This window comes from Hordeum vulgare, chromosome 7H, assembly GCF_904849725.1.
Source record: "Hordeum vulgare subsp. vulgare chromosome 7H, MorexV3_pseudomolecules_assembly, whole genome shotgun sequence".
NCBI classification, from domain to species: Eukaryota; Viridiplantae; Streptophyta; class Magnoliopsida; order Poales; family Poaceae; genus Hordeum; species Hordeum vulgare.
The window spans coordinates 505,183,022-505,205,148 of record NC_058524.1 but is presented as its reverse complement, the minus strand read 5'-3'; the positions used below and the strand labels follow the sequence as shown (position 1 = coordinate 505,205,148).

Here is a 22,127-nt window from a genome sequence, read left to right as displayed (position 1 = left end):
AAACAACGGTGCTTGTGACCGCGGTTGCAAGTATTGTTTACCTTACGAAAAGTTCGTTAATGCAGTTGTCTGTTGCTTTGAGCTTACACTTTGGGTGGGGCTCGCAACTTAATACCAGCGAGATGTTCTAGATAGATATCTCAAGGTGGATGATTAGTAAGTAGATGCTGATGAATAAACGATCTACTTGTCTTGGCGGACTGCCCATTACTTTTGAGCCTCTAACTTTCTAGTAGCATGATTAGCATTGTGGTGCATTTATAATTCTGTCAATTGCCCAGCTGTAATTTGTTTACCCATGCATAGTTGTTTATCGTCTTTTGGGAGAGAGACATTGCTAGTGAACATCATGTGACTCTGGTCCATATTACCACCATTGTTTACACCTGCACCATTTACTGCTTTTATTTACTTTTCTGTTGCAATCCCTATCACTATTCCCGCTTGTGTTTTGATCGTTTGCAAACTACAAGGCCGAAGAGATTGACAACCTCTCTATACTCGTTGGGAGCAAAGTTATTTGTTGTGTGTCTAGGTCCACGTCTTCTGCTAGTGCCAGAGCAGCGGTCACCTACTTGTTGATCCTCGGAGTCCTCCTGGTTCGATAAACCTTACAGTCCCCGTGTAAGGGAAATCTGCTGCTGACTACATCTCCACCTTCCACTTGGGGTAACCAATGAGGGGATAGAATTATATCCATCAACTCGTCATCAGGGATCACCTTATAATGTTACCGTCGTTCTAAGCAAAATAAGGTGCATAAAAGGATTAACATCACATGCAAATCATAAGTGACATGATATGGCCATGAACTTGGGCTTCTTGATCTCCATCACCGAAGCACCGGCATGATCTCCATCGTCACCGATGCCACACCATGATCTCCATCATTGTGCTTCCATCGAGGTTGTCGCGCTATCTATGTTGTTACTACTAAAGCTACTGCCTAGCGATATAGCAAGAGCATATGCAAGCGCAAAATAAATTTAAAGACAACCATATGGCTCTTTCCGGTTGCTGTAGTATCGACGTGCAAGTCGATATTTAACTATTACAACATGATCATCTCATCCATCCAATATATCATATCATATCTTTGGCCATATCACATCACAAGCATACCCTACAAAAACAATTTAGACGTCCTCTAATTTGTTGTTGCATGTTTTACGTGGCTGTTGTGGGTATCTAGTATGATCGCATCTTACTTACGCAAAGCCACAACGGTGATATGCAAATTTCTATTTAACCTTCTCCAAGGACCGCCTCGGTCAAATCCGATTCAACTAAAGTTGAAGAAATAGACACCCGCCAGTCATCTTTATGCAACAAGTTGCATGTCAGTCGATGAAACCGGTCTCTCGTAAGCGTACGAGTAAAGTTGGTCCGGGCCGCTTCAATCCAACAATAGCCTGAATCAAGAAAAGACTAAGTAGGGCAGCAAATTGAACATGAACGCCCACAAACTATTTTTTGTTCTACTCGAAATATCATCTACGCATGAACCTGGCTCTGATACCACTGTTTGGGAATGTTGCATGGGAAGCAAAAAAAATCCTACGCACACGAAGACTTATCATGGTGATGACTATCTACGAGAGGGAGATCGGATCCACATACCCTTGTGGAAGCGGGAAGCGTTACGAAACGCGGTTGATGTAGTGGAACATCTTTGCGATCCAAATCGCCGCCGTCCCATGATCCGTCCCGATCTAGCACTGAACGGATAGCACCTCTGCGTTCAACACTCGTACAGCTCGATGACGACCTTCGCCTTCTTGATCCAGCAATAGAGACGAAGAGGTAGCTGAATTCTCCGGTAGCACGACGGCCTGGCGGTGATGTTGGTGAAGCTACTCTGGCACGGCTTCGCCGTGCCATACCGATCTAGCTACGAGGTGTCACGAAGTAGTGGAGGGAGAGAGGGTTGCACAAAGGCTTGAGGTGCAAAAACCGTCTCAAACCTCCACTATATATAGGAGGAACCAAGGGGAGGGTGGCTTGCCTCCTACTCCAAGGAGGAGGCTTCGGGCGAGGCAAGGAGGGAGGAGTCCTCCTCCAATTCGGTTTGGTGGAGGACTCCTTCGCATCTTGTCCACCTCCTTCCTTCTTTTTTTCCTTTTCCTCTTTATTTTTGCCTTGGCTGAAATAGGCTTATTGGGTTGGCCTCACCAGCCCACTAAGGGCTGGTGCGCCACCAATGGGCCTATTAGGTCCTCTCCCGGGTGGGTGGTGTTGGAAATATGCTCTAGAGGCAATGATAAAATAGTTATTATTATGTTTCATGTTTCAAGATAATCGTTTATTATCCATGCTATAATTGTATTGAATGAAAACATAGATGCATGTGTGGATATATAGACAAAACAATGTCCCTAGTAAGCCTCTAGATGACTAGCCAGTTGATCAAGGATGGTTAAGGTTTTCTCACCATATGCAAGTGTTGTCACTTGATAACTAGATCACATCATTGGGAGAATGATGTGATGGACAAGAAAAAATCTATGAACGTAGCATGTGATCGTGTCATTTTGTTGCTATTGTTTTCTGCGTGTCAAGTATTCATTCCTATGACCAAGAGATCATGTAACTCACTAGCACCAGAGGAATACCTTGTGTATATCAAACGTCGCAACGTTATTGGGTGACTACAAAGGTGCTCTACAGGTATCTCTAAAGGTGTCCCTTGAGTTAGCGTGGATCAAGACTGGGATTTGTCACTCCGTGTGATGGAGAGGTATCTCGGAGCCCACTCAGTAATACAACATCACATATAAGCCTTGCAAGCAATGTGCCTCAAGTGTTAGTCACGGGATCTTGTATTACGGAACGAGTAAAGAGACTTGTCGCTAACGAGATTGAAATAGGTATAGGGATACCAACGATAAAATCTGGGGCAAGTAACATACCGAAGGACAAAGGGAATGGTATACGGGATTATATGAATCCTTGGCACATAGGTTCAACCGATAAGATCTTCGTAGAATATGAAGGATCCAATATGGACATCCAGGTCCCGTTGTTGGATATTGACTGGGGAGTGTCTCAGGTCATGACTGCATAGTTCTCGAACCCGCAGGGTCTGCACACTCAAGGTTCGGCGACGTTTCGGTATAGTTGAGTTATAGGTGTTGGTGACCAAAGGTTTGTTTGAAGTCCCGCATGAGATCACGGACATCACGAGGGTTTCCAGAATGGTCCGGAAACAAAGATTGGTATATAGGGTTGTTTCATTTGGCCTCCGAAAAGATTTCGGGCATTACCGGCAGTGTACCAGGAGTGACGAATGGGTTCCGGGTTTTTACCGGGAGGGGCCCACCCACCCGGGAGTGAACCTAATAGCCCATGGGTGGCACACCAGCCCTTAGTGGGCTGGTGGTGAGGCCAGCCCAAGTGGACTATTTCAGGTAACGAAAAAATCAAGGAGAAAATAAAAAAGAGGGAGGTGGGAAGGAAGGAAGGGACTCCTCCTTCCCCGAACCGAATTGGAGTTGGAGTCCCTCCTCTCCCACTTCGGCCGACGCCCTAGGGGATCCCTTGATCCCCAAGTCTAGCCCCTCCCCTCCTCCTATATATACTAGAGGTTTTAGGGTTTTCGAGACACAACTTTGCCACGTGCAACCCTAAATCTCTACTTCGTAGTTCTTCCTCTAGATTGGTTTTCTGCGGAGCTCGGGCGGAGCCCTGGAGGAATAGATCATCACCATCACTGGCGCATCGTCATGCTGCTGGAGAACTCATCTACTTCCTGTTCTCTCTTGCTGGATCAAGAAGGCGGAGATCATCATCGAGCTGTACGTGTGCTGAACGCGGGCGTGACGTCCGTTCGGCGCTAGATCGGAACGGATCGTGGGACGACGGTGATTTGAATCACGAAGTTGTTCCACTACATCAACCGCGTTTCTTAACGCTTCCCGCTTAGCGATCTACAAGGGTATGTGGATCCGTTCTCCCTCTCGCATATGAATATCACCATGATAGGTCTTCGTGTGCGTAGGAAAATTTTTGTTTCCCATGCAACGTTTCCCAACAGTGGCATCATGAGCTAGATTCATGCGTAGATGTAATCTCAAGTAGAACACAAAATTTTTTGTGGGCGTTGATGTTCGATTTGATGCCCTCCTTAGTCTTTTCTCGATTCAGCGGTATTGTTGGATTGAAGCAGCCTGGACCAACATTACTCGTACGCTTACGAGAGACTGGTTTCATCGACTAACATGCAACTTGTTGCATAAAGATGACTGGCGGGTGCCTGTTTCTTCAACTTTAGTTGAATTGGGTTTGACCGAGGCGGTCCTTGGAGAGAGGTTAAATAGCAATTTGCACATCTCCATTGTTGTTTTGCGTAAGTAAGATTCGATCATACTAGATACACATAGCAGCCACGTAAAACATGCAACAACAAATTAGAGGACGTCTAACTTGTTTTTGCAGGGTATGCATGTGATGTGATATGGCCAAAGACATGATGTGATATATTGGATGTATGAGATGATCATGTTATAATAGTTAAATATTGACTTGCACGTCGATGCTATGGCAACCGGCAGGAGCCATAGGTTTGTCTTTAAACTAACTTTTGTGTTTGCAGATGTGTTTACTATATTGCTAGGTTGTAGCTTTAGTAGTAATAGCATAGATAGCACGACAACCTCGATGGCGGCACGATGATGGAGATCATGATGATGGAGATCATGGTGTGGCGCCGGTGACGATGAAGATCATGTCGGTGCTTTGGTGATGGAGATCAAGAAGCACAAGATCATGGCCATATCATGTCACTTATGAATTGCATGTGATGTTAATCCTTTTATGCACCTTATCTTGCTTAGAACGACGGTAGAATTATAAGGTGATCCCTCACTAAAATTTCAAGATAAAATTGTGTTCTCCCCGACTATGCACCGTTGCGACAGTTCATCGTTTCGAGACACCACGTGATGATCGGGTGTGATAGACTCAACGTTCACATACAACGGGTGCAAAACAGTTGCACACGCGGAACACTCGGGTTAAACTTGATGAGCCTAGCATGTGCAGACATGGCCTCGGAACACAAGAGACCGAAAGGTCGAGCATGAATCGTATAGTTGATATGATTAACATAGAGATGTGTACCACTGAAACTACACTCAACTCACGTGATGATCGGACTTGAGTTAGTGAATTTGGATCATGCCACACTCAAGTAACTAGAGGGATGTCTATTTGAGTGGGAGTTTATTAGTAATTTGATTAGCTAAACTATAATTGTCTTGAACATAGTCTAAGTCCACTTTGCAATATTTTATGTTGTAGATCAATGGCTCATGCAGTACCAACCCTAAATTTCAATACATTCCTAGAGAAAGCTAAGCTGAAAGATGATGGTAGAAACTTTGTAGACTGGGCTCGTAATCTAAGGCTCATCCTACAAGCTGGGAAAAAGAATTATGTCCTTGATGCAGCACTAGGAGATGAACCACCCGCTACGTCTGATCAAGATGTTTTGAACGCTTGGCAAGCACGTAAGGAGGACTACTCAATAGTTCAATGTGTAGTCTTGTATGGTTAGAACCGGGACTTCAACGAAGCTTTCAACGTCATGGAGCATATGAGATGTTCCAGGAGTTGAAGTTTATCTTTCAGAAGAATGCCCGGATCGAGAGGTATGAGACCTCCGATAAATTTTATGCTTGCAAAATGGAGGAGAATTCGTCTGTTAGTGAACATGTGCTCAAAATGTCTGGGTACTCAAACCGTCTAGCTGAGCTGGGGATTGAACTCCCACAAGAAGCTATCACTGACAGAATTCTTCAATCACTGCCACCTAGCTACAAGAGCTTTGTGTTGAACTATAACATGCAAGGGATGAATAAGTCATCCGACGAGTCATTCGTGATGCTGAAAGTCGCAGAGTCAGAACTCCGGAAAGAACATCAAGTGTTGATGGTGAATAAGACCACTGGTTTCAATAAAAGCGGCAAAGGCAAGAAGGGTAACTCCAAGAAGAGCGGCAAAGATGTTGCTCCTCTGACGAAGAAACCCAAGGCTGGACCTAAGCCGGAAACTAAGTGCTATTATTGCAAGGGGATGGGTCACTCGAAGCGCAACTGCCCCAAGTATTTGGCTGAGAAGAAGGCGGCCAACGCCAAACCAGGTATATGTGATATACATGTTATTGATGTGTACCTAACCAACTCTCGTAGTAGTGCCTGGGTATTTGATATCGGTTCTGTTGCTCATATTTGCAACTCGAAGGAGGAACTGCGGAATAAACGAAAGTTGGCAAAGGATGAAGTGATGATGCGCGTGGGAAATGGTTCCAAGGTTGATGCAATCGTTGTCGGTACAGTCTCACTTCAGTTACCATCAGGATTAGTTATGAACTTAAATAATTTTTATTTAGTGCCTGCGTTAAGCATGAACATTATATCTGGATCTTGGTTATTGCGAGACGGTTACTCATTTAAGTCGGAGAATAATGGTTGTTCTATTTTTAAGAGTAATATCTTGTATGGTCATGCACCCAATGTGAGGGGTTTGTTCATATTGAATCTTTATTGTAATGACACACATATACATAACATTGACACCAAAAGATGTAGAGTTAACAATGACAGCGCCACCTTTTTGTGGCACTGCCGCTTAGGTCATATTGGTGTAAAGCGCATGAAGAAACTCCATGCTGATGGACTTTTGGAGTCACTTGACTTCGAATCACTTGACACGTGCGAACCATGCATCATGGGCAAGATGACTAAGACTCCGTTCTCCGGAACAATGGAGCGTGCAAGTGACTTGTTGGAGATCATACATACTGATGTGTGCGGTCCAATGAGTGTGGAGGCGCACGGCGGATATCGTTATTTTCTTACCTTCGCTGATGATTTGAGTAGGTATGGATATATCTACTTGATGAAGCACAAGTCTGAAACGTTTGAAAAGTTCAAGCAATTTCAGAGTGAAGTTGAAAATCATCGTAACAAGAAGATCAAGTACCTACGATCTGATCAAGGGGGCGAATATCTGAGTTTCGAGTTTGGTGCTCACTTAAGACAATGTGGAATCGTTTAACAGTTGACACCGCCTGGAACACCACAGCGTAATGGTGTGTCCGAATGGCGTAATCGTACTTTGTTGGATGTGGTGCGATCTATGATGTCTCTTACCGATTTTCCATTGTCGTTTTGGGGTTATGCATTAGAGACAGATGCATTCACTTTAAATAGGACACCATCAAAATCCATTGAGACGACACCATATGAGCTATGGCATCGCAAGAGGCCAAAGTTGTCGTTCCTTAAAGTTTGGAGATGCGATGCTTATGTCAAAAAGCTTCAGCCTAAAAAGCTGGAACCCAAAGCAAAAAAGTGTGTCTTCATAGGTTACCCAAAAGATACAGTTGGGTATACCTTCTATCTCAGATCCAAGGGCAAAGTGTTTGTTGCTAAGAACGGAGCTTTTCTTGAGAAGGAGTTTCTCTCGAAAGAATTGAGTGGGAGGAAGATAGAACTTGATGAGGTTGTGGAACCTCTTCTCCCTCTAGATGGTGGCGCAGGGAGAGGGAAATCTCTGTCGAGGCAACACCGGTTGAGGAGGAAGCTAATGATGATGATCATGAGGGTTCGGATCAAGTTACTATCGTACCTCGCAGGTCGACAAGATCACGCACTACTCCTGAGTGGTACGGGAATCCTATCTTATCTATCATGTTGTTAGACAACAATGAGATTGCGAATTATGAAGAAGCAATGGTGGGACCGGATTCCAACAAATGGTTAGAGGCCGTGAACTCAAAGATAGGATCTATGTATGAAAACAAAGTCTGGACTTTGGAAGTATTACCTGAAGGTCGTAAGGCTATTCCGAACAAATGGATCTTTAAGAAGAAGACGGACGCGGGCGGTAATGTGACCGTTTATAAAGCTCGACTTGTGACAAAGGGTTTTTCACAAGTTCAAGGAGTTGACTACGATGAGACATTCTCACCGGTAGCGATGCTTAAGTCCGTCCGAATCATGTTAGCAATAGCTGCATTTTTCGATTATGAAATCTGCCAAATGGATGTCAAAACGGCGTTCCTTAATGGTTTCTTAAGGAAGAGTTGTATATGATGCAACCCAAAGGTTTTGTCGATCCAAAGAATGTTAACAAAGTATGCAAGCTCCAACGATCCATTTATGGACTGGTGCAAGCATCTCGGAGTTGGAATAAGCGCTTTGATGAGGTGATCAAGGCGTTTGGGTTTATACAAGTTGTTGGAGAATCTTGTATATACAAGAAAGTGAGTGGGAGCTCTGTAGCGTTTCTAATATTATATGTGGATGACATATTGCTGATTGGAAACAATGTGGAGTTTCTAGAGAGCATGAAGGATTACTTGAACAAATGTTTTTCAATGAAATACCTAGGAGAAGCTTCTTACATATTAGGCATTAAGATCTATAGAGATAGATCGAGGTGCTTAATAGGACTTTCACAAAGCACATACCTTGATAATTTTTTGAAGAAGTTCAAAATGGAGCAACCCAAGAAGGGGTTCTTGCTAGTGTTACAAGGTATAAAGTTGAGTAAGACTCAGTGTCCAGTAACTGCAGAAGATAGAGAAAAGATGAGTATCGTCCCCTATGATTCATCCATAGGGTCTATCATGTATGCAATGATGTGCACAAGGCCGGACGTCAGCCTGGCCATAAGTATGGCAGGCAGGTTTCAAAGTGATCCAGGAGTGGAACACTGGGCAGCGGTCAAGAATATTCTGAAGTACCTAAAAAGGACTAAGCAAATGTTTCTCGTTTATGGAGATGATGAAGAGCTCGTCATAAAGGTTTACGTCGATGCAAGCTTTGACACTGATCCGGATGACTCTAAGTCTCAAACCGGATACGTATTTATTCTTAATGGGGGTGTGGTAAGCTGGTGCAGTTTCAAGCAAAGCGTCGTAGCAGATTCTACATGTGAAGCGGAGTACATGGCTGCCTCGGAGGCGGCTAAGGAGGGTGTATGGATGAAGCAGTTCATGACGGATCTTGGAGTTGTGCCGAGCGCACTAAATCCAATAACTCTGTTCTGTGACAACACTCGTGACATTGCTCTAGCCAAGGAACCAGGTTTTCACAAGAAGATCATAGACATCAAACGACGCTTCAACCTCATACGCGACTATGTCGAAGGAGAGGACGTAAATATTTGCAAAGTGCACACGGATCTGAATGTTGCAGATCCGCTGACTAAACCTCTTCCAGAGTGAAGCATGATCAACACCAGAACTGTATGGGTGTTAGATTCATTCCAATGTAAATCGCATAGCGATGTGAGACTAGATTATTGACTCTAGTGCAAGTGGGAGACTGTTGGAAATATGCCCTAGAGGCAATGATAAAAATAGTTATTATTATGTTTCCTGTTTTAAAATAATCGTTTATTATCCATGCTATAATTGTATTGAATGAAAACATAGATGCATGTGTGGATATATTAAACAATGTCCCTGCGAGCTCGAGGGGGCGTGAAGAACCTTTGAAGTCAAGATGTATCGAAGACCAGCAATATGTACAAGAAACTTGATACAAAGAACATTGCATATATACGCATATGTTTAACATCTTTAGCAGTTCTATGTATCCATACAATTTATGCTCTTGTTAAGAGTTGTCTCGTCAAAGAACTTATTGAATGTGTGCAAAAGATTACTCTTGAAAGTGGGAGATGGGCATTCTCCACTTCTTCCTTGGGGCTTTCTTTTTCGAAGCACGTTTGTTCATCCAAGATAAGTTGTTAGTTTGACAAATATTTTAACTCATAATGTTTAACCAATTCTTGCCCCATCATATCGCATGTATACATAAATGACAAAACTGATGATGTCAGCGAAAATCTTTTCTTCAGTTTTTAGAATGTTTTATCTTCTAGATGAAAATTTTGATTGAAAAACCATTTTCATCATTAAATCTGTCGTGAAGAGATTTTCAAAACTAGATCCATATCGATATGTTTTGATTACTTTTTTCTGGTTAAAAGTTGTCATTTCTATTGTACATAAATTGTCATGATGTTTACAGTGAAGTTGTCATGATATGTTTCAACTATTTTTTCTTCTAAGTTTAAAGTAAATTTTGGCATGTTATAAAAATAAATAAGAAACTAAACTTGCCATGGTGAATTACTAAAATTTGCCATGATTCATGAAATAATTTTGACATGGTTCATAATTGAAAAAATTCGTCAATTACTTTTAAAATGCATGGTCAATGACTCAATTTTTTCTATAAACCCTAAACTAAAATTACCATGGTGAATTACTTAAATTTATCATGATATATGAACTAAAACTTGCCATGGTCCATATAAAAAATATTTGTGTGTGCTCAAAATACTAAAATAGCCATGGTCAAAATATTTAAATTGTCATGATTTCTAAACTAAATTTTGCATGATGAATAAATAAAAGTTGCCTTGATCCATAAATTAACTTTCCATGGCTAATTACTAAAAATTTCTATGGTCAATTAATAAAAAAAATTGTGAAAAGTAACTGAAATACAATGCTAACTGTAAATCTAGAAAAAAAACAGATAAAACATATCATGACAACTTTATCATAAACACTATGGCAATTGTAGTGTAAACTTCGTGGCAACTTTTGACCTAAATATAAGTCGTCGAAACATATCAATATGGTATCTAGTTTTAAAGATCTCGTCGAAATAAATTTAATGATGTAAACAAATTTTTAAGTGGATTTATAATTTAAGTGATAAAAAAACTGAAGCCAAAATTTTTTTGCTGTTGTTATCTGCTTAATATGGTAAGATGGATTATAATGAAGACGTTTAGACCATGTTCTTTCATGTCACGAGTATTAATTTTCGATTTAATTACTTAGAAATGACAGTTATCTTTTTTATTTATCAACTAGATGCAGTCGTGGTCTTTACTGCACCGGCAAATCTCAGAACACAAGAGCTAACGGCCATGCAGTGTCTGGTTTCTTTCTATGATCATGTAGTTCGTCACTATCTTTGTCGCCTTACACCGCGAATATTGCAATGAAAGTAACAATTTCTGTTGGGTGCATCTTCAAACGCCAAGGCAGAGAGAGATCTATCTTCATCATCACATTTTCTTTTAAATAACCAAGGACAGGCGAACTCAAGACACGAACGAATTGTTCAGGTAATCATGCTGCCATCTTGTTTGGCCAAGTATGTAAAGAGCAAATCCAGCACCTCATTACCGAACCAAACCTGCCTTTAGTTCACTTCCTCCCCCTCGGCAAGAGATACACGTACAGCGGGTGTAGCTTGTAGCTGGTGAGCTGCACGGTGTCCACATTGTCCTCGTCGCCCTCCTTGAGCCTCCACGCGAAGTCCTGCACGAAGCGCGCAATGGCAGCGCAGGAGATGCTCGTCGCCTGGAGGCTCCCGGCGCAGGACCTCCTCCCGGCGCCGAACGCCATGGTCTTGTACATGTCCGCGGCCTCGAACCTCCCGTCCATGAACCTCTCCGGCCTCCACTCCTCCGGCTCCTCCCAGTCCTTCTTGTTCATGTTACACCCGTACAGGTTGATGACTATCTGAAACAATTGAGTAGTTTTTTTCAGAGACCGATGGCCGGGCCAGCAGCCAAAACTTCTTGCGCCATCAATTATTAGTGTTGTCACTTGCCTCAGTGCCGGCTGGGACGTCGTAGCCGGCCAGTTTGGTGGTCTCATGGACAAACCTTGGAGGCACCAATGGGACAGGAGAATGGAGCCTGAGCGTCTCATGGAACACGGCGCTGAGGTAAGGCAGCCGTGGCACATGATCCTCAGTGACCGTCTCGTCACCGCACACCTCCCGGATCTCCTGGTAGAGCCGATCCTGATGTTGCCCAGAATATTTCTGTTAACAATTTTGTTCCGACAAGAGAAGAGAACACTGGACTAAACCAGAGCAGTGTAGGAAACTCGCCTGCTTTTCTGGGTTTTTAGCAAGCTCATACATTGCCCACTCGGTAGTCACCAAAGTAGTATCCGCAGCCTCGATGACTGCCTCCCACACCAGCATCATCAATTGTTCGTCTGTCAGTGCCTTCTCTGCCAGCAAGAAGTCCAGATAGGATGCCCTGGCCTGTATATCATAATTTTATTGCTTCAAGATGACCAAATTAACACATAGGGGAACTGCATCAGAATAAAACAGTTTACAAGCTATGTGCATTGGTGCTACCTCGCCATTCGCAATTCTCTTTTTCTGTTGACGGATCAAGGCTTGCATCACCGCGGTTCGCCTGGATTCTGCGGTATGAACTCTTGTTTCGAAGCTCTTGTTTGGGATCCAGCTGAGGTATGGGAAGAAATCCCTCCAATCAACATCGATTGCACACATCATCATGTCTACCACAGTGATCTGGTAGATTTCATCCTTTGATATCTCCCTCCCAAACTCCTTCACATAAACTGAATCCACATCCTCGCCTAAACTCTGTAATTTTTGTGTGCACTGTCATTATCGCATATAAATAAACAAAGCATCTGAAGATTGATTCAAATCAAGATAGTGATATAATAGTGTCACAATGGATGAGCACGCTATTATGAAGCTTGTAGACTTACCTGGATCAAGGACAGGCGGAATAACTCGTCCTTGAAAACTTCTCTGAAGTTCAGAGGAGAATGTGGGTCGTCAGTCACCAATGTATGGAAAGTGCTTAACATGTTGTCCATCATCATGTCTCTTGTGTCCCTAAATTGTCTCTACACATTTTCCAACCATTTCATCATGATACATTAATTAAACGCTTCACCATAGTCACTTGTATAATTTCCCAAGTGTTAAGACTTGTACCTGAGCAGAAGAACCCAACATGCCCGACATAACTAAACGCTTCACCATTTTGTGGAAGTCGCCGTAGTCACTTGTAGCAACCATTGTTTTATCACGAGTCAGCACTGACAATGCTTTAGGTAGCTTTCGAGTAGATATGGATGAGTATTTCGCAACCATAGCCTGCATATTGAGAAAAGAATAGATGTTATGGTCAAGTGCGACACATTTGTGCGATGCTTCTATGATTCTATCATTTCTCAATTTTGCATCACAGCATACATCAAGAACTGTATGCATATTTAGTGTATTAATCTGGGCTGCCTTGTAGCGTAATATATTTTTCTGGGTAGTTCATGGGGGAAAGAGGTCAGTTCATAACTTGTTTAAGTCCTCTGTTTTTGTAGAAAACTCGTTAGAATACTGATTATATAAGCTCTGAAGTTCAATTTATGGGATGAAAATGAACTCTTTTATCTAGGTTTGAATTATTATACTTCCATTTAAAAGAAAATTCGCTAAGATAATGCCAACATAAGCATACAGAGTAAATGAAAAAATCAATCAGAAGAGTAAAATCCCAAGTTGCCACAATTACCCAAAAGTGTAAGAGAATATATTTTGTAGTAGAACCTAAAAGTACATTAACAAGTGAATTAAGAAAAGAAAAAAGAAATGAAAATTTCCGTATTACCTCCTTGGCTACTTCAGAAGAGTTGAGCACAGCTACAGATGAAGCCCCAGTCTTTATGGTGTATATTGGCCCATAAATATCAGACCATTTTGCAAAGGTCTTATGGGGCTTCTTCTCTTTTAACTGGTGCAGATTTCCAATAAGAGGTAAACCAGGAACAGCTGTATGACAATAAAATAAACCAGATTAGTTTTTTGTATTTCCTTGCAGTAGAATTAGCAGTATTATTTTGAAGGGCAGAATTTTGAAACAATTCAGTTTGATAATTCGTCTGCATACATGATAAAAACTAATATTCATGCAAATAAATTAACTACGTAATTATTTTCTTTCTTTTTCTTAGGTATTCTCAGTAGGTATTTTCAGACAGCGTTACAATCATACAATGATACCGAAAATGCCTTTTCGGTTTTTGAAAAACCCAAAATTCATCAAAATTCATATTTTTACAATTCAAAAAAATCTGGAAAAAATACAGATATACATGGAGGCATAACACACATGTGTGCATTTTTAGGACGAAATACGTTGAAATGAGGGCTGTGCAAAAAAGACAAATCTGAGGCTTTTTAACACATGATACTATTCATCCTCAAAGTCTAGAAATTTTTCTTTTTTGTACAGGTCGCATTTAAAGGTATTTCGTCCTGAATTATCACACATATACATTTCATCCTTGGATAGTTGCATATATTTTTTTCAGAATTTTTTGAAGTCAAAAAGTTTGAATTTTGAATTTAAAAAAAAATAAAGGGCTCCATGGAGCTCGGTCACCAAAACGCCCTACTCCAGTGATACAGCATATATAAATTGTGGAGTAGCAGGCATAACTTTACTGAGAGGTCATGGAGACTTAAATAAGCTCAAAGTAACAAAAGAAGGTGATTGTTGAACACTAGAATAATCCGCATCACGAGTAGGGGTCAGCATGTATCTAGGACAATTGAATCGTCATACTCTTGATATAGCAACTATTGCTTCCATAATTTGGTAAAATTACTGTTTACTACTCCCTCCGTCCCAAAATAACTGTCTCAAGCTTACTACAACTTTGTACTAGAGCTAGTACAAAGTTGAGACACTTATTTTGGGACGGAGGGAGTACAATATATTGCGGTAAAACTACTTCTGTGCAGAATGCTCCTGTTTCCAATCCACAGTAGCTGCCATTGATCTAAACTAAATAGTACTCCCTCCAATCCATATTAATTGTCGCTGATTTAGTACAAATTTTTACTAAATCAGCAACGTTAATATGGATCAGAGGGAGTAATTGATTTGTGCATAATATGCATAACACGTATAAAAGCCATTGTGCTGTCAACAACTCAACATGACTTGTCAAATGGCTATTATCAGATATGTTTGATCAGCATTATTTGGAAATCTACTGTGACCAACAGACAAACCTCTGGACTCGTTGTTTTCACCAGTTGCTATCGGGGAACTTCACTCTCCAGGCCAAAAGTAAATAGGAAGGGATAGAAACTGTGACAGTCCAGAGAAGCATTCCATTTTATCACCTTATATATCACATGAATTTGGCAAAAGTTCAGAACAGTGTAAGTTCCGTAGGAGTCGGGGAATTCCTTGTATTCCAAATGGGCCATAAACTTGCCCGTGACACTACAAGTGGAAACTCAATATTGTAGAGTGCTTGCATCATGAAAATGAGAACATATCAAGTTGTTTCTATCGGCAGATTTGTTTTCTTTTGTTTTAATAAAAATAGTAAAAGATCACAGCTGTGGACAGCTCATGAATATATGTATATGTTCTTTATCTGTTCTGCAAGAAAGTGAACCTATCAGTTATGACAGTAACATCTCATTGCTTCTTTTCAATCAATCATGTAGCTTTCCATTTTTGAGCTTATGGAGCACTTTTCCTTGTGAAAGTGCCAACCGGACTGCTCACTGCCCATGCATGGGGACCAAAAGGGGCTTCAAAATTGGATTGCAAAAGAAAGGATCTTCTTGGAATGGTGGGAAGTAAAAGATTCTTTATGTTGACATGTTCTTATGTCTGGGGAGTTAGTCAGAAAACTCATCTAGGTGTTATTTTCCAAATGACTTGTGGATGAATTTGTAAAATTTTAAAAATTAAAATAGTTCCTTCGTTCATAAATGGATGCCTTTTTGGCTAATGATAGCATTTACAGCATACACCTTTAACTGTTACTTCTTATATGTAATATTAGTATAAAGTTAAAACGATTATATTATGGAATTCATCACAAATCTGAAAATATTATTCCAACCTTACAACCAATTTTTAATATTTTATTATGGTCAAAATTGCAGAAGTTTGACTGCATGCTTTCATGCATTTATCGATGGAGATAATAAAAGATACTCCGTCCGTCTCAGTTTACAGGGCATGTGCGTGGTTCTAGGTTAATAATATAACTAGCTAAATATACATCATATATGATAAAAATTATATGTTTAGAAACTACATTCACTTAAGAATATAATGATATACTCCCTCCGTTTCAAAATATAAGACCTTTTAGAGATTACACTAGGAGACTACATACGGAGCAAAATGAATGAATCTACATTCTAAAATATGTCTACGTACATCCGTATGTAGTTCATAGTGCAATATCTAAAAGGTCTTATATTTAGGAACGGAGGGAGTATTTTTGTGACATATAATGCATATTTAATTAGTCAAATAAATGACCTAGAATCACGAGCATGCCCTGTAAACTGAGGGGGAATAACATATATAGCAAGTATTTAAATGGTTTGCCCAAAATAAGAAAGAAGCATGTATAAGCATTAATTGCTTAAGATTAAAAATGTCTAAATACGCGGATCACTTATCTGGAGGAGGAGATCATGCTTATCCAGAAGCCTCTAAGAATTCAAAACTAATATTTGACAATGGTAAAAATAAAATAAATCATAGAACTTGTAAATCTGATTGAGTTTGATCTCGTTTCATGGACTTACGACACGTTGTATATTTTTTTAATAAAAGTTTATAAACTTCTACATGTGCATGATTTCCACGTCCACGGTGAGGGTCACCTTTCCCCTGATAAATATCTACCATACCTGAACACATACAAAATAATCCAAGAACATCCTATTAGGAACCTAAGGAAAATTGTGGAGTAAAAGCCCAAGTGTGGCATGCTCTGCTAAATGTATACGAGCACCCGTACAACATGAAGAAAAAACGATGTGATGCTCTCCTTTGTCGTTTTTTGATTGAAGGAATCTTGTCAACAAGAGGATAATTGCCAAATTTTAAATCATAATTGGATAAAGTGAGCTATGCGGTGTGAGAGGTCCGGACTGATGCTCGACTTCCAAACAGAGGAAAAAGAAATAGTAACAACCGGCAGCCAGACCCAGAAAGAAGCAGCGCGATAACAAGAGAAGAGCACGCGATCGGCGGCACGTTCGCAGGCGTGCATTTAGACGAGATTTGGTGGGAGGGTCGTCACCTGGGGGCGCGGTGGTGCGGCCCGCCCCGACGACGCCGGCCTTGGCGGCGAGCGCGGCGGCCGCGGCCAGCCCGCCGACGGCCGCGGCAGCGGCAGCGACCGCGCCTCCGCCGCCCGCCGGGAGCGCCGCGAGCAGGGACTCCATGGGGGCCGTTCGGGCGTGCGCGGCGTGGGGTGGGAGGGGAGGAAAGGAGGCTGGGGCGGTGGCGGTGGCCGTGCGTGAGGCGTGGGGCGTGCGCGCCTTCAGTTTTAGTAGCAGTGAGGCGAAGGGGAAAGCGACAAGGGTCGGGGCAGAGGCATATGGGCGCGGACAGGAAAGAGGATGCCGGCCGTCGCTCTATTTGTGCCGACGTGGGCGGAGGGCACGTGGCTAATCCAGCTGCGACGTCTGGATACAGTGGTGCCGCAGTTAATGTGGCGAGTTCTTTTTTCTCTTTTTGAAGTAAGATCACGTCAAGCAGCAGAAGGAAGAAACCTCAATCTCAGTCTGGCGGCTCCTTCTGCCTCACTGTGACCACCTCATGGCTCACCAAAGGGCCCGTGCGTAGCCTCTCCCGAGGAAACGCAGAATTTTGATGTCCAGAATCGGCTTGAAGATGTAAGGTCATTTCCAATAGTCGTGTGATCATCATTGATAAAATTATGATTTTGATAACATGGCGCATAATAAACGAAGAGAAAGAATGAAATCGTATAAACTTGAAGCAACGGTTCAGGCATAAGCTCCGAGGCAAGCATTGTCATTCCTTCAATATTTAAGAGTCATTTTACAGTGCATCCGGTCGATACGGACCGTCCGTCGGATCGAATTCGACGGCCCAGATCCGATGCAATGCATAGACTTCAGGTGTATTATATCTGACCCCGAGGGGCATTTTCGGGAGAATAAATATTTTGAACTGTCAGCGGTTTCCCTTCCAAATATTTCGAGGTCATTTTCGGTATCAATTTCAGGGGTATTTTCGGTCCGATTTTTATCCCATTCGCTAGGGTTTCACCACGGCAAGGTGTTGGCAAGATCCTCGCCTGCGGGGAGGGGCCGGCAGGGAGTGTCGGAATAGGATCTTGCCGTGGCCCGTCCCTGTCGGTGAGGATCTTGTCGCGGCCCCTCCCCGTCGGTGAGGATCTTCCCGCCCCTCCCTCCGTCCACCCGAATTCCCTCACGCTCTCAGCGACGTGCCAAACTCTCCGCCAGATCTCGTTGCCGGCCATGTTGCACCCCACGTCGTTCAAACCTCGTCCGTGCCACCCCACAAGCGACATGGCGGTGTCGTCGTCCAGGGCGCCATATTCGCAGCCCCTACAGGGCAGGCATGCGAATCCGCCGCTGTTTGTGATTCTGGGGAGGCCTGCGCCTGCCCGGTAAGGCAAGGTCTCTAGTGTCACGGACAAGAAGGTGGGCTTCAATGCAACCCTGCCAACGCCTCATCCGGTTGCACCGACGAGAGCAACACCGAGGATGCCCGTGGACGACTATGCTACTACCGCGTCCAACTTGTTCTATGAAATGGGCGAAAGGTATGAAACTTTTTTAACTTGTCTCTTTATACGCCATTTACGTTTGTTGGTCAATTATAAGTCATAATTATAGGGACGACTTGCACAATGCGACTGCCGAGTTTGTGAACTTGTTGGCCGACAACACCATCGATATCGAGCAAGCACCAATCGGTTATTATGGTTATAATGAGTTGGATGGCGGCGTGCGTGATTATGGTGAGGAAGACAATGCGGCGTTCGACCAAGAACTAGCAAAAAAAAGGTGCAAGATCCAAAAACTAAACTTCATTGAAAGATCATATCTTTACCAAGGCGTGAAAAGTTGTGCCTCTATGGCTTAATTTGTGCACAAATTATGTTTGATTGTTTAAATTTGCTGCAAATCAGCCGAATTGATGTCAAATTTTACAGTTTGTGGGTTGGCAAGGGCCGCGGTACAACAGAACCCACATCACAAATATTCTATTTTACGGTTCCGCGATGCAGGTTCTGTTCTACCGCGGCTCTCGCCATCCCGTAAAAAGCGTTTTTGTGAACATTTAGCAAGAATCATATATAGTTTCAAGACTACGCTCACCAACACATGGGAGTTGATTATTCCTATGCACTTCTTGAACAATAGTAAAAATGGATGTCCTAATCTTGCATGACACTGTTCTCAAGAAAGTTTGATGACATGACAAACTTGTTTATTGAAGCTTCTAAATTTGAGAATCAACGGGTAGAGCCCATGCACACATATACCTCGGTAGAGAATGTTCCTCGTGACCTGATCTCGGATCAAAAGGAAATAGGGGTAAAACTCCAAAAATACTTTATTATCAAGAGTAATACAATGAACAGAAAGGAGATATTTATTTCAAGCAAAGTATTGTAACCAATATTATTGAAGTTTTACAACTTGACTCATCCGCAATGGACTAAGAACACGGCTAGGAAACCTTCTTCGGGACTAAAACCCAACCACACCCTACTCTATCGCTTTATGTCCAAGTGTACACTCCACATGTAAGAATGAACCACACTGCTGGACTAACTCCTTGCATCTTCGTCGTCTTCAACCGCAGCTGCATCCGATAGCCTAGCATGGTACTCCTTGAACCTTTTTCTATATTTCATTTTGTTGTAGTGTGAATCGACAAGCACAACACGTAGCTCTCTTCTGAATTTGTCGATGTAGGCCTGCATGCGAGAATATGTTAGTATCGTTTCATAAGTTTCATAAAATGACACAATTTTAGGTGTTACTCTATGTACTTGGTCATATTGCATCCTCATTTTTTCTCCCGTAAATAATTCGATGTTCTTCAGCATGTACAGTGCACTGCGACATTTTATTTTGTTAGATCAGCATTTCAGATATTAATAATCTAAAACAAAAACAAAAACTAACATTGTTGACTGACCTCTCATCGCCTTTTGGCACTATAATATTCCGTACTGGCCATTGCGTCACGTTAATGTCTTCCCATGCATTGCTTTCTATCCCATTGATTTGTATCGCTGCTCTCAGATGTGCTTCCATCCCACGTACGTGCAAGCCCAATGGGATGAGAAGTTGCCTACGAAAAATACTTACATACGATGTTAAATCCTTTTTTATAATTAAATATGTTGAAATTCTCACCACGTTATTTACTTCTCTGGGTACCTGATGACGAGTTGATGGGTATACTTCTCGCCCCTCGTTGGTTACCCCAAGTGGAAGGTGGAGATGTAGTTAGCAGCATATTTCCCTTACACAGAGACTGTAAGGTTTATCGAACCAGGAGGATGTCACGCCCACGATGCGACCCTATCCTCAATTTGGCACGAAGGCCTCGTCAGGGATAGAAGCGCACCTCGTCGTGTCGCAAGAATGGATATCGTTACAAGTACGTGTACTAAAAATAAGAGATATATATATTGAATTGGCTTACACTCGCCACAAGCTACATCAGAGTCACATCAGAACATTACATAAACATCAAGAGTAAGAGCAGGGTCCGACTACGGACGAAAAACAAACGAGAAAAGAAGAACGACGTCCATCCTTGCTATCCCAGGCTGCCGGCCTGGAACCCATCCTAGATGGATGAAGAAGAAGAAGAAGAAGCAACTCCAAATGAACAATCAACGCGCTCGCGTCAAGTAACCTTTACCTGTACCTGCAACTGGTGTTGTAGTAATCTGTTAGCCACAGGGGACTCAGCAATCTCATTTCCAAAGGTATCAAGACTAACAAAGCTTAATGGGTGAGGTATGGTTAAGTGATGAGGTTGCAGCAGCGACTAAGCATATATTTGGTGGTTAAACTTACGAGTACAAGAAATAAGAGGGGGAAGATCTACGCATAGCGGACGTGACTACTGATGATCAAATGAATGATCCTGAACACCTACCTACGTCAGACATAACCCCACCGTGTCCTCGATCGGAGAAAAAACTCACGAAAGAGACAGTCACGGTTACGCACACAGTTGGCATGTTTTAATTAAGTTAACTTCAAGTTATCTAGAACCAGTGTTAAACAAAGTTTCCACGTTGCCACATAACCGCGGGCACGGCTTTCCGAAAGATTTAACCCTGCAGGGGTGCTGCAACTAGTCCATCACAAATTACCACAAGCCGCATAGAAATCCTCAATCACGAAGCTCGCGATCTCGTCAGATTCCCTAGTGGAAAATCTCAACTCTAAGATTACCCAAAGCATCACCGGAATCCCGATGCACAAGATATCTCGTCAAAGGTAAAACTAATCCAGCAAGGCCGCCCGACGTGTCGACGAACCCGATAGGAGCCGCGTATCTCGTTCTCAGGACACGACGGATGGAACTAGCTACGAGTGCCAAACCTCGAGTTTCCTCGCGGTGGCCCCGCAGGCAGACCGTTTGGGACCAACACCATCAGCACTGGCCCCCCTGTTTATGTAAAATTACTCCTCGGGTAGCGCTAACTCCCTATGCATTTCAGTATTATCAAATTATTATGTTGGGCAAATGTAAAACCAATGTTGGGCCTTGCCAGACCAGCTTTAATCTAAAATGAATTATCAAGGGGGTCCCCATAACAACCCCGATCGTGTTAGGAGCGCTCAATTATGGAACATAACACCGGTAGCCGAAAACTAAGGGGGCAAAGGTGGAACAAAACACCAGGCTAGAAAGGCCGAGCCTTCCACCTTTTACCAAGTATATAGGTGCATTAAATTAAATAGCATTTAATAGGGTGATATGACAAGGGACCCATGTTATCACATGGAAGCAACTGCACCTGCAACTAGCAACGCTAACACAGGGTTAAGCAAGCGGTAACATAGCCAATCAGTGGTTGCTAGGTTGAACAGGTTGAAGGTTATCATGGCATTGCTGAGAGGCTGATATTTAACATGTGGTAGGCAACAAGACATAATCGATAGAAGCGATAAAACTAGCATGGCAATGATAGTAAGGGTATCTGGGGAAATCGTCATCTTGCCTGAGATCCCGCTTGGAAGAAGAATGCCTCCGTGAAGCAGACGAACCGACGTAGTCGAACGGGTCCTCACATCCGACACGCTTGCGGAACTCTATCGAGACGGGAAAACCGGAAACAAGCATCAACACACGAAATTCACCACATGATGCAATAACACAAATGATGCATGAGCAGCTGAAAACATGCAAGACACGGCATGACAATTCACACAATCAAACACTACACGTTA

At 42.5% G+C, this 22,127-nt stretch overlaps 1 protein-coding gene across 1 annotated transcript; it reads right to left on the bottom strand.

Moving 5' to 3' along the window:
* Window positions 1-11,090: 11,090 nt before the first annotated feature.
* LOC123410669 (ent-kaurene oxidase 2-like) lies at window positions 11,091-17,344 on the bottom strand. The gene is made up of 8 exons (XM_045103613.1): window positions 16,943-17,344; window positions 13,483-13,643; window positions 12,810-12,971; window positions 12,578-12,718; window positions 12,192-12,446; window positions 11,934-12,092; window positions 11,649-11,843; window positions 11,091-11,557 (listed from the first exon to the last, which is right to left on the bottom strand). The coding sequence occupies exons 1-8, from the start codon at window positions 17,085-17,087 to the stop codon at window positions 11,240-11,242; spliced, it is 1,536 nt and encodes a 511-aa protein (XP_044959548.1). The 5' UTR covers window positions 17,088-17,344; the 3' UTR covers window positions 11,091-11,239.
* Window positions 17,345-22,127: the final 4,783 nt, after the last annotated feature.

Excerpts from the sequence above, each read along its gene's own strand:
- LOC123410669 (XM_045103613.1), bottom strand. The coding sequence starts at position 17,087 with ATGGAGTCCCTGCTCGCGGCGCTCCCGGCGGGCGGCGGAGGCGCGGTC. Across the intron at positions 12,719-12,809 it reads TGTTGGGTTCTTCTGCTCAG|AGACAATTTAGGGACACAAG; the intron begins GTACAAGTCTTA and ends GAAAATGTGTAG. Across the intron at positions 12,447-12,577 it reads TCCGCCTGTCCTTGATCCAG|AGTTTAGGCGAGGATGTGGA; the intron begins GTAAGTCTACAA and ends CAAAAATTACAG.